The 10913-nt window shown below is 59.0% G+C and overlaps 1 protein-coding gene across 3 annotated transcripts; it reads left to right on the forward strand.

The window, feature by feature from the left end:
• Positions 1–2298: 2298 nt before the first annotated feature.
• Positions 2299–10913, forward strand: AK1 (adenylate kinase 1). Of its 3 annotated transcripts, none has more exons than XM_059410740.1 (8): positions 2299–2406; positions 5002–5107; positions 5249–5289; positions 6853–6888; positions 7040–7203; positions 7964–8080; positions 10233–10424; positions 10675–10913. In XM_059410740.1, the coding sequence occupies exons 3-8, from the start codon at positions 5283–5285 to the stop codon at positions 10741–10743; spliced, it is 585 nt and encodes a 194-aa protein (XP_059266723.1). In that variant the 5' UTR covers positions 2299–2406; positions 5002–5107; positions 5249–5282; the 3' UTR covers positions 10744–10913. The 3 variants fall into 3 exon arrangements, with proteins under 3 accessions (XP_059266723.1, XP_059266722.1, XP_059266721.1); XM_059410739.1 differs by having other exon boundaries at positions 5002–5093; XM_059410738.1 differs by lacking the exons at positions 2299–2406; positions 5002–5107; positions 5249–5289 and adding an exon at positions 6478–6547.

Consider the following 10913-nt stretch of genomic DNA (forward strand, 5'->3'; position numbering starts at 1 on the left):
TTGTTAAGGTTTTAAAATTTCTTATTGTGGCAAAAACCACATAAAATTCACTACTTACTCGTTTTTAAGTGTACAGTTTGGGAGTGTTAAGTACACTTACCTTGTTGTAAAACATCTCCAGAACTTTCTCATCTCATGTGTCTGAAAGTTTAAATCTATTAAACAGCAACTCTGAGTTTCCCCTTCCCCACCCAGCTCCTGGTTGCCATTCTTTCTGTTTCTATGAATTTGAGCATTCTAGCATCATACAAAATTTACCTTTTTGTGACCGGCTTATTTCACTTAGCCTCATGTCCTCAAGGTACATCTGTGTTAAAATTGTTTTATGTATAAAGTAATAGGTGCTTGTTTTATTTTTAGAAAGAAAGCCAGCCAGCCGGCCTCTGAGTAAGAAGTGAAAGTCCCAGCTCCTTGAAGGGGTCATGTACATACCCCCACCCCCTCTGTTCTGCTTCATTTCATTGTCTTAAAGATAAAATCGGTTTGATTATAAGACAACACGATTTCAGAGATGTTAAAAAAAAAAAAAAAACCCAAACCCATAGGAATAGATTTTATACACACACGCCCCTGAATGTTTAGAATTATTTTCACTGGGCTCTTTGCCTAGTTCTCTTGCTTGGGCAGCCGGCTGCATAGACCTCTGGTTTCCTTTCTCTTATGAACAAAAACTGCAGTCTTACCTCCCCCCAGCCTGGCTGTACGACCATCCCTCCTATCAGTCATGCCCCACTGGCACTGGAGAACCATCTGCACACATTTTGTGCCCATGCAAAATGGGGGTCTGAGAGCTGTAATTCTGGAAGCACAGATTCGGGGAGCAACCCCAATCGTGTCCCGTTGAGGAGTAAAAGCCAGGGGTCTTCATTAGCAAATTGCGGAAGTATTGGGAAGACCACACAAATTGTTTCCCAAACATCGTGATTGGAAGAGAGAATGACAGTTTACGATGTGTCAGGTTTCTAGTACATTATGACAATTACCAGGAAAATATCCAATTTTTATCCAGAATGGGAGTTCAGGGGCACCTGGGGGTCTCAGTGGGAGAAGCGTCTGCCTTTGGCTCAGGTCATGATGCCTGATCCCTGCTTGGCGGGGGCCTGTTTCTCCCTCTCCTGCTTCCCCTGGTTTTGCTTGCTCTCTCTCTGTCAAATAAATAAAATCTGTAGAAAAAAAAAAAGAGTGGGGGTACAGCAGCTCTGTTTTCCATCATATGCCCCTGTCCAGTTCAATAGTTGAGAGGTCCCTGTGTCAAAAATTAGATGAAGTTTTTGTTCCCCAACAAGATTTTACAGTCAGAGGTTCTACGCAGGTTCAGGCTGGGGATGTCCATTTAACAGGTGTGACCCTCACTTTCACAGTGAGTGCTCATTCATGGGAGCTGTTCTGTTCTTCAGGATTGTCACCCCCCGCCCCCCATTCTGGGTACCCACATCCTATTCAGCATTCAGAACATCCCACATCGGGGCGCCTGGGTGGCTCAGTGGGTTAAGGCCTCTGCCTTCAGCTCAGGTCATGATCCCGGGGTCCTGAGATTGAGCCCCGCATCGAGGCCGGCATCGGGCTCTCTGCTTAGCGGGGAGCCTACTTTCACCTCTCTGCCTGCCTCTCCGCCTACTTGTGATCTCTGTCTGTCAAATGAATAAATAAAATCTTAAAAAAAATAAATAAATTAAAAAAAAAAAAAAAAAAGAACATCCCACAACCTTGGGCTCATCTCCTGGGGGCTGCCTGGCAGTTTAATAGAGCCAGAGCTGATTTTTTAAAAATCTTCTGCACAACCGCTAGCCGGGAAAGGGGTACCTGGATGGTCTTCAGAGTCCTGAGACACTTTCCGTCCCAGAGGCGTTCTGGGGCTCCTTCTAACAGGAGAGGAGGAGTTCCGCGTGGGTCTCAGCCCAGGGGACCCTCATGACCTGAGGAGGGGTCGGGGGACTGGTCTGGCAAAGCCCCCAGAATCCACCCGCGGTCTGGCCTCTCTGGTCTGCCAGCAATTTGCCCGGGGATTTTGTGCAAAGGGCCTCTTCGCCCTGGGTCTCAGTTTCCCCAGCTGTCAGAGGGGAACCGCGGTCTGTCCCCCTGCTGTGATGCGGGCACGCGGGAGATCAGGCAGGGCCCGAGAAAACCCGGCAGGGCAGGCCCAGCCACCTGGGCATGCACGGCCCGGGGTGGGGGCGGGGAGCGGCGGCCTTGCTCTGGCTTCCCATCGGGGCTCACCCGGTCCAGGCCCCCCTCCCTCCCGGTCTGCTCTCCCTCCCTCCTTCCCTCCCTCCCTGCCCTCGCGGAGCGCCGGCTCCCGGCATGCTGCGCGCTGCTGACAGCCTTATAAATAGTCGCCTTTGCGGGCGGCCGGCGAGGACGGGCAGGGCACCACTGGCCCCGGCGCCCGCCGCACCCCTCCCCCAGGTCAGTGTGTGCCCGCGTGCATGTCCGGGCGCGGGGGGCGCCTCTGCGGGGGATGGGGGAGCGGCGCGCGCCTGGGGCCGCGGGTCTGTGTGTGTTGGGGCATCCTTAGGGTTTGTGCGGCTGTGTGTTTGTATGGGTGGTTGTGATCGTGTGGATCCGCCTGTCTGTTCTTCCCAGGCTCTGCTCCGGCTAATTTTTGCCACCCTGTGCGTGCCCGAGTCCAGGGATGTGTGTTGCAGCCCCTCCTAGCGTCCTAGACAGTCACCCTTTTGTCCAGGCTGGCACTCCTGGCGCTGGGGCTCCAGGTCCCTGCCCTTGGCACCTCCCAGCTGGGGCCCAGGGAAGGGGGCTGTGGCCTGACGCCCTGCCTGGAGGACCTGGTGGGGGCCACCTATGAGATTGGAGGAGCTATCCTGCCCTGTCATTTTGAGTGCTGGGGGGACAGGAAGCCCCCTGGTTGTTTGGCCCCCCCCTGGCCCAGCCTCCTGAAAGGAAAGGGGCTCTCAGGGAGCCCCGGGGCCAACACTTGGGACTTTTTTCTGAGCACTGCTCAGACATCCACTCAGGACTCTCCAGCCTCAGCAGGACAGGGCCTGGAGAGGGGCCCAGAGAGGGGACACCAGCTGCAGGCCCAGAGAGGGGCCACCAGCAGCCCAAGGTCACACAGCTGAGTGATGAACCCTTAAGTGATTGTTGCTCTGGGCCTCAGTTCCCCGGGCCCCTGGGCAGACCCCCCGGTCACAAGAGGAGTTGCTGCAGCCTGGACCTAGGGGCCTTATAAGGCCTGGGTGCTGAGCTGGTAACCCAACTCCGTCCTGGACCCCTGGCCTCCGTGAGGCCTCCTCACGACCCAAGTTATTTTGGACCAAGGAAGTGGCAGGTGCCAGCAGGACAGAGGGACTTAGGTTACTGGGAGGAGGCAGGGCAAGGTGGGTGGGAGGCCACTCCGCAGGATGTCACCTCAGGCTCTCCCTGCCCGGGGACCCTCCTCCTCCCTAACCAGCTGCTTGGGGCGCTGGCGGCTCCTACCCTTCCTTGAGCACACTCAGCAGGAAAGAGGCTATAACTCATGCCCCACGAGCAGCGGGACAGTCAGCAAATCTGCTTAGAGACCCACTGGGTGCCAGGCCTAAATCAACAGAAGATGCAGCCCAAGGTTGACCCCAGTGGAGCTCTGGAGCAAGTCTCTTGTCCTCTCCAAGCCTCAGAACCCTACCAAGATGGCCGTGAGCATGGCACGAGGCCCCCAGCCCTGTGCTCAGCTGGAGGCCAGGCCAAGTGCAGTGGGACACACAGGCTGGGGGTACAACAGAGGGGTCCAGTACCGTGTGGTGTGTGCGACGCTGGGGGCGTTCGAAGGAGGCGCCTGCCAGTGTGGGAGGGAGGGCAGAGTCCAGGAAGACTTCCTGAAGGAGGTGACGCCTGAACCAAGTCCTAGCCAGCAGCACCTGGGGAAAGGCATCCAGGCATCAGGTGCAACAACAGAAGCCAGGGCCCGCAGGTGGGACACGGTCATGGTGGGTGAGGAGGCTCCAAGCAGTTCAAGTGATGGCTGTTAAGGCTGCAGAGGGGGGAAGGGGCCAGGCTGTTGGACTCTGTCATCCATGTTAGGGGCTCAGGCTTTATCTTGGGAGCTAAGGGGCCACGTGTGGAAGGGTTTTAAGCAGGTGAGTGATGTGGTCTGATGCTTATTGGAGAGAATCCTGCGGATTGCCTGGTGGGATATGGAGTTTGGGAGACCCATGGGAGGCTGGGGCAGTGGCCAGGTGCCCTGCTTGCAACAAGGAAGTGGTGGTGAGCCCACAGGCTGGAGAGACAGTCGGGATGTGTGTGTGCAGGGGGGAAGTGGGGTGTGGGAGAAGGGTGTTCACAGAGACTGGGGTCTCTGGCTGGGCAACAGGGTGTGGAACTGGGGGCATGGGAAGTTCTATGGGGATTCCAGGCCCCTCTAGGGGTTGTAGACTTATGGGGCTGAGGAGGGAGGCTGGAGGTGGCTGAGGAGAGACAGGGGTCCTGGGGACCTGAAGCCAGCATCGTGAGGGTAGAGTGAGGGGCCTGGGGTTGGGGGCATGCCAGGCAGGGTGAATGCCGCCCAAGGGCTGGGCATCAAGAGTCAAGGCAAGACTGCCTGGGATGGTCCCTGGTGGCTTTGGGGAGGGCAGGTGGGTGTGGAGGTGACAATTCTAGGTGGAAGGAGAGGTTGAAGCAGAGTAGGGTTCCCGGGAGGAGGTGGGGTTCACTCACATCTGAAGGGAGTGGTAGAGCGAGATCCTCAAGGGGATGAGGGGACAGGGGTCATGTCAAGGGGTGAGAGGCTGGGGACCCTCCCCGTGTGAAAACTGTACAGCGTCATGTCCCTTGAGTAGCTCCTGCAGCTTCCTCCCCCTCAGGCCTCTGTGTCCCTTGGAGCATCCTTGTCCCAACCCCCTCCTGGCTGAGGACGAAGCTCAAGTCCCTCTTCCCGCCTCCAGCCTCCATGGAACTTTCCTCCCAGCCCTGGGGAGCGTCTCCAAGGTGCTGGGCAGACGCCTGTTTTCTGGGACTTGTAAGGGGAGCAGCTCAGCCATTGCTGACGCCACTGTTTCTGTCCCTCAGGATTGTCCTCGCCACCTGGCTCCTCCGGCGGGAAGAGGTGGACAGGAGGGCGTTGCTGCCCTTTTGTAACAGCGGAAGTACACCGAGGAAAGGTGACTCTCCCAAGGTCACTCAACCTTCGGGGCCCTCCCTGCCCTGTACCCTTGGGAGCCTCAGGGCCTGGCACATACCACGTGGCTGGGCAGAAGCGGGGGCAGGGGGCACGGAAGGCCCCCTCACCTGCCCCACTTGTGCCCTTGTCTTGCAGTGTGTGCTAACTCGGCTCCCAGGACCTCAGCAGGATGGAAGGTACCAAGGCTTTTCTTTGCTGTTCGCTGCCTGGGCCTCAGTGTGCCCGTCTCTTAAGGGGTTGTACTTTCAGGAGACCTTCTGGGAAGGGCTGGAGGAGGGGCTGCCAGAGGGGCCTGTCTGGGAGCCTCCAGCACCCTCCTCGGGTGTCTCACGGGATCTGCCAGCTCCACAAATAATTTTAGAAGCGAGGAGGCCTCCTTGAGGCTCCTGAGGGCCCCAGAACTCACCTCCTACGCTGGTATTTATAGAGCTGAATCCCTGCCTCTTTCTAGAAAGGGTGGGTGCTGGCAAGGGGAGGCTAGCCCTGGGGAGAGGCCCCAAGTGTGTAAATGCCAAGCCTAACGAGGATGAGGCAAGGTCCAACCCCTCTGTGGGACTCAGTTTCTCTGTGGTCCAGAGGGGGGTGGGTCTTGAGGTTAGCTTGGGCCCTCCTGGCCTGCTTTGGGCCTGGACCTGGAGGGAGGCGTGTGGTCAGCAGAGAGCCTGGCTGGCCCGCCTCCTGGAAGTATCACCGCCCAGTCCTTGGCCTTGTGCCTCTGTCTGGGCTGCTCTTAAAGGAGCCTGCAGCTGCTCTCTGAGCCGGCAGTCGCCCTTCTACCGCTTGGGCCCCCAAAACCAGCAGCCCCTGGGCTGTGGGCTCCCCCACCTCCACGTCGTACGAGACACTGGGCAGGCCGTGGATGGGAGCCCGCAGGAGAAGCTGTTCCTCTGACAGCTCCTGTAGGCCTCCAGCCTCAGGGCCACAGGGCCCCTGGGAGCTGCCAAGCCTTGCTCAGTGGGGAGGAACAGAGAGCCGGAGAGAAGTGGGGACTCCTCTAAGGTGACACCAGGAGGGCCTACTTCCCTGAGAAGAGGGGAAAGGCTGGGCAGCCTGGGAAGAGGGCCCGGGTTCCAGTTGTAGGTTTGGCATCCTCAGAGCAGGCCCCTGCCTCCCTCGGCCTCAGTTTCCCTTGCGCGGTGAGGCTGTGGTCTTGCTGAGTTCTGAGGGTGGGCAAGGCCGAGGCTGGAGCAGGAGTTCGCCTCCCTCTCTGGGTGAGGGCTCTCCGTGCCCACCGCAGCCCTTTTCCCTGGCAACTGTCTCCAGGGCAACATATGTTGTGGTTGCCAACTCTGTACTCTTGTACTGCCCAGGGAAGGCGGGCGATGGGCAGGCCCCGGGGGCTGGGAGAGGAAGGGTAGGGGACGCGGGAGAACGGGACCATGGGGGCCTGCTGCTCGGGAACCCGCCACACCACGGAAGACTCAAAGGCCAAAGGTGACCCGCTGCTGCCCAGCGGCCACCCACCCCCTGCTGGGGGAGGGTCTGTGAGGGTTGGCATCCGAGTCCCCTTAGAGTTGTCCTCCGCCTGGGCCGAGTCTGGCGTCCCCAGGCCTTTGCCTGGAACAGCCTCTCCGCCCTGACCGCTGAGCTGGACTCAGCCTGTCTCTGGTTGCTCCGGCAGGAGCCTGAGCTGGGTCTCCCGCTGTGAGGCCCCCTGGCACCGGCTGGGAGCCGCAGAGGGGGCTTCAGGTCTTTGTCAAGCGAGTCCCTGAACTCTGCCCCCCTTTTCTGTCCCCCAGAGAAGCTGAAGAAAACCAAGATCATCTTTGTGGTTGGTGAGTCCGAGGCAGGCGGGCCGGGCAGCCAGCAGGGAGGCTCTCCACAGGCGCTGCTGGGAGCCTGGGGCTGGGGCTGCCCCCGGGGCTCTGCCCTCCTCCGCAGGCCGGAGGTGGCTCACAGGGTTTCTGAATGGGTGGGCGCTTGCAGGAGGGCCCGGCTCCGGGAAGGGCACCCAGTGTGAGAAGATTGTCCAGAAGTACGGCTACACCCACCTCTCCACCGGGGACCTCCTGCGGGCCGAGGTTGGCTCTGGCTCGGCCAGGGGCAAGATGCTGTCGGAGATCATGGAGAAGGGGCAGCTGGTGCCGCTGGTGAGTGGACCTGGTGGGATGGGAGATAGTGGTGGCCCCAAGGGGGCTCCCCCACCAGCAAACCCATGATGCCCTGGAAGGGCTGCCTTGAACCTCCCTGGCTCCAAATACCCCTGGCTCTGGTCCCCATTTCCCTGGGCAGGGAATTCCTTCTAGAAGCTCCTGGAGCTTCTAGGACCCCTGCCCCTGCTGATCCCTTCAGCCTCACACCACGCACTCAACTCCCCCAGCCCCCGCCCGCCACCACCCCTGCAGTTACCTTCCAGCTGCTCTGGCCTTTCGGTCCTGTCAATCTCATCAGATTCTTCCTGCCTGGAATGTTCTTTCCTCCTCAGCTCAGACCTCCCTGGCTCCACAGATCTGAGCTCAGATCCCCCCTCCCCACCATTTTATAGCTCCAGAAGGCCTCCTGTGGCCCATTCAACCTGTCATGCTTGGAAATTGCTAAACTAACCTCAGGGCACGTGAGCTGCTTGAGGAAGGTCTGCTTTGTTCCCAGTGGTGTCCTCAGGGCCCTGGACTGGAGCTGGCTGGGAGGAGGGTCTGAGTCAGTCTTACTGAATGAATGGATGGATGGATGAAGGGCTTCATCGACCCGGTCAAGTCTTCACATTCAAAGGAGGCTTCCTGGAGAGGGAGGCTTGTTTAGAACACCTTTATTAGGGCAGAGGCCTGGAAGAAGGAGTGCAGAGTGCAGAGAAGGAGTGCACACACACACACACACAGCTCACGACCCCTCCATCTTTGCCTGTGCCCCCAGGAGACAGTATTGGACATGCTTCGAGATGCCATGGTGGCCAAGGTAGATACCTCCAAAGGCTTCCTGATCGATGGCTATCCTCGGGAGGTACAGCAGGGAGAGGAATTTGAGCGGAGGGTAAGGTACAACCCGCTGGGTGCATATGGGGGCTGGGGTGTGGGGTGGCCAGGCAGAGGCTGCTGTGATGGCCAGAGTTTTGGGCAGAGAGAAAGAGACTGATTGTGGGTTGGGGTGGGGGAGGGGTAAGGAGGAACACTGGGGAAGAGTTTGCAGAAGTCTTCCTAGAAGTCTAAAAGAAAAGTCTAGAAGGAGACAAAGCACAGGCTGGGGAGCTCACAAACCTGGGCTCAGGTTCTAGCTCAACAGACCTTGGGCCAATCATTCTGCCTCCTTGAACCTCATCAGTGTCCTCATTTGCAAAATAGGGGGGGGGCACCGTTGGCAGCTTAAGGAGCAGAATGCGATTAGAGAGAATGTAGCCTTCCAAAGTGGAGCTTGGCACCTTGAAACCTGTAGTCAAAGGGAGCAGGACGGACAGGACTGGAAGGGTCAGGTTGGTGTGGGGAGAACAGAATCTAGGGGGCATGGCAACCAGGATTGATGTGGCAGAGGGGGTTCAGGCCTAGCTGGAGGCCTCGAGGCCGGGGAGTCCAGTCTCCTTCCACGGGCCACGGGGAGTCTGGCTGGAAAAAGTAGACCTCAAGATGCTGGCTCCTAGCTGCCTGAAACAGACGCCCAGCAGGAAGGCCAGGCAGGGGGCAGCTCTCCCAGACACACGCACGTAGGCATACAAGCACACGTATATGTCCACACATACAAAGCACACACATGTGCATGCACATCTGGCAATGCACATATACACACTCATGCAATGCACGCCTGTGGACATCGCACACTTATACACAGGGATGTGCACGTGTGAACACACACACACACACACACACACAGCTCCGATCCTCTGGGGTCACAGGTCGTACTAGGGAAACAGGGCTGCAGGGAGGAGGGGCACAGCAAGGGGTAGGGCTAGCTCCAGGAGGGCTTCTTGGCAGAGGAACTCCTTCCCAACCTCGTGGGGAGGACCAGGCATCCCAATGGGCTGGGGTGGAACCAGACCCCCCAACACTCACTTCCCAAGCCTGTGAGGCTGGGGCTGTCGTTGGGCTCCCGTAGCTTTGAGCCTCATCCAGAGGTACGATATTCCAGGTTCCAACCTTGAAGTGCCTGCAGGACCTCAAGAAAGCTTCTACCCTGCTCTGGGCCTCAGTTTCTCTGTCTTTGAAACAGAAGTGGTCTGGGCCATGGACACTGTGGTCAGGTGCTCGGCAGCCTCAAAGCACGTACTGTCATGACCCACACGTACCAGCTGTGTGACATCGCCTCCAACCCTCAGGGCCACATCTGGAAAATGAGATTATTAAAAGTCTCCTTCCCTCCTGAGGCTGTTGTGGGCTCCACGGAGGGCAGTGGACCCAGCACAGGGCCCAGACCCGCCATGGCCTCCAGGGGCCCAGGCATCTGGTCTTCTCAGATCTGGACACCAGGGGGCATCAGGGCCTTGTGGAAGGAGGACAGGTCAGCCTCGTTCCTTCTCGCCCTTTGCCGTGGAGGAAACCTTCATTCCAATGACATGGACAGTGTTCAGGACCACCCGCCCCCACGCCGGGCTCAGGAGCCCGCCATCCCACCTTGTCAGGTCCTGGTCCAGCCCCGCTGTGTCAGACAGGTGTCTCGCTGCCCTCAGGGGCTCCTAGCCTGGCTGGGGAGAGGGACAGCGAGTAAATAACCAGAGGCCTCCTGACACATTCTGGGCGAAGATCAGGAGAGGGCACTGAAGAGGGTGTTGGAGGTCGCTGGGGATGGCGCTGGGGGTGGCCTCTGGGAAGACTGTGCCAGAGGAAGGAGATTTTTGTTCGAATCCGAAGGCCAGCACTTGGTATTGAGGGTAAGGGTTCCTGGCATGAGCAAAGGCCTGGCATGGGAGGAGGCTGACGAGAGCCCAGACTGCAGTCAGGGTGGCCGAAGGAAGGAGAGCGAAGGAGTGGGAAACACGAGAGGAGGAGGGCGGGAGGCCCTCTTCTGAGGGCACGGGGGGAGCCAGGGGAGACGTGGGGAGCAGGGGAGCGGCTTCTGGAAGGTCCCTCGGGCTGCCTTGGGGAAGGGCTTGGAGGTCTGAGTGGGTCTCAGGTGGGGCTTCTGACTGGGGAGGAGGGGAAGGAGGTGGCCCCAGTGGGGCAGGAATGGGGCTCCTATGAGTGCCCTCCGCCCGCAGATCGGACAGCCCACGCTGCTGCTGTATGTGGACGCAGGCCCTGAGACCATGACCCAGCGGCTCCTGAAGCGCGGAGAGACCAGCGGGCGAGTGGATGACAACGAGGAGACCATCAAGAAGCGGCTAGAGACCTACTACAAGGCCACAGAGCCGGTCATCGCCTTTTATGAGAAACGCGGTATCGTACGCAAGGTGCGCCCCCTGCAGGCCGTGGGTCGTCCTAGGAAACTGGGGTTTTTGCCAGGGGTGGCCAAAATTCCAGTGACCTTAGGTCAGCCCTCCTCTCCAGGCCTTGGTTTCCCCACTGGCTCGGTGATTGGCTGCGGTCCCTGTGGCTGGGCTTAGAGAGCAAGGCCAGGTCTCTGGAGAAGTGAGCCCGTGTCTCCGCGGGGCCCAGCCGGCCCTCCCCATCATCTCCGCCCTTCCGGCCGTGTCCCCACAGGTCAATGCCGAGGGCTCCGTGGACAGTGTCTTCTCCCAAGTCTGCACCCACCTGGACGCCCTCAAGTAGCAGCCCTGGAGCCCCTTCCCCGGCCGAGCCCCGCCCCACCCCTGTCCTGACTGAGGCTGTCCCCAGCCGGAGCTCAGCGCCTCCACCCTGCCCGGCTGGACTGCAGACAGAGGAAGCCACTTTATCCTGTTTTCGTGGACAGCCAACCACTAAAGGAATTTCCAAGGACA

This window comes from Mustela nigripes, chromosome 9, assembly GCF_022355385.1.
Source record: "Mustela nigripes isolate SB6536 chromosome 9, MUSNIG.SB6536, whole genome shotgun sequence".
NCBI classification, from domain to species: Eukaryota; Metazoa; Chordata; class Mammalia; order Carnivora; family Mustelidae; genus Mustela; species Mustela nigripes.

Bases quoted from the DNA above. Each gene is read 5' to 3' on its own strand.
- AK1 (XM_059410738.1), top strand. From the start codon at position 6,493: ATGGGGGCCTGCTGCTCGGGAACCCGCCACACCACGGAAGACTCAAAG. The intron at 7,204-7,963 runs GTGAGTGGACCT...CTGTGCCCCCAG, and splicing joins AGGGGCAGCTGGTGCCGCTG to GAGACAGTATTGGACATGCT. The intron at 8,081-10,232 runs GTAAGGTACAAC...CTCCGCCCGCAG, and splicing joins GAGAGGAATTTGAGCGGAGG to ATCGGACAGCCCACGCTGCT.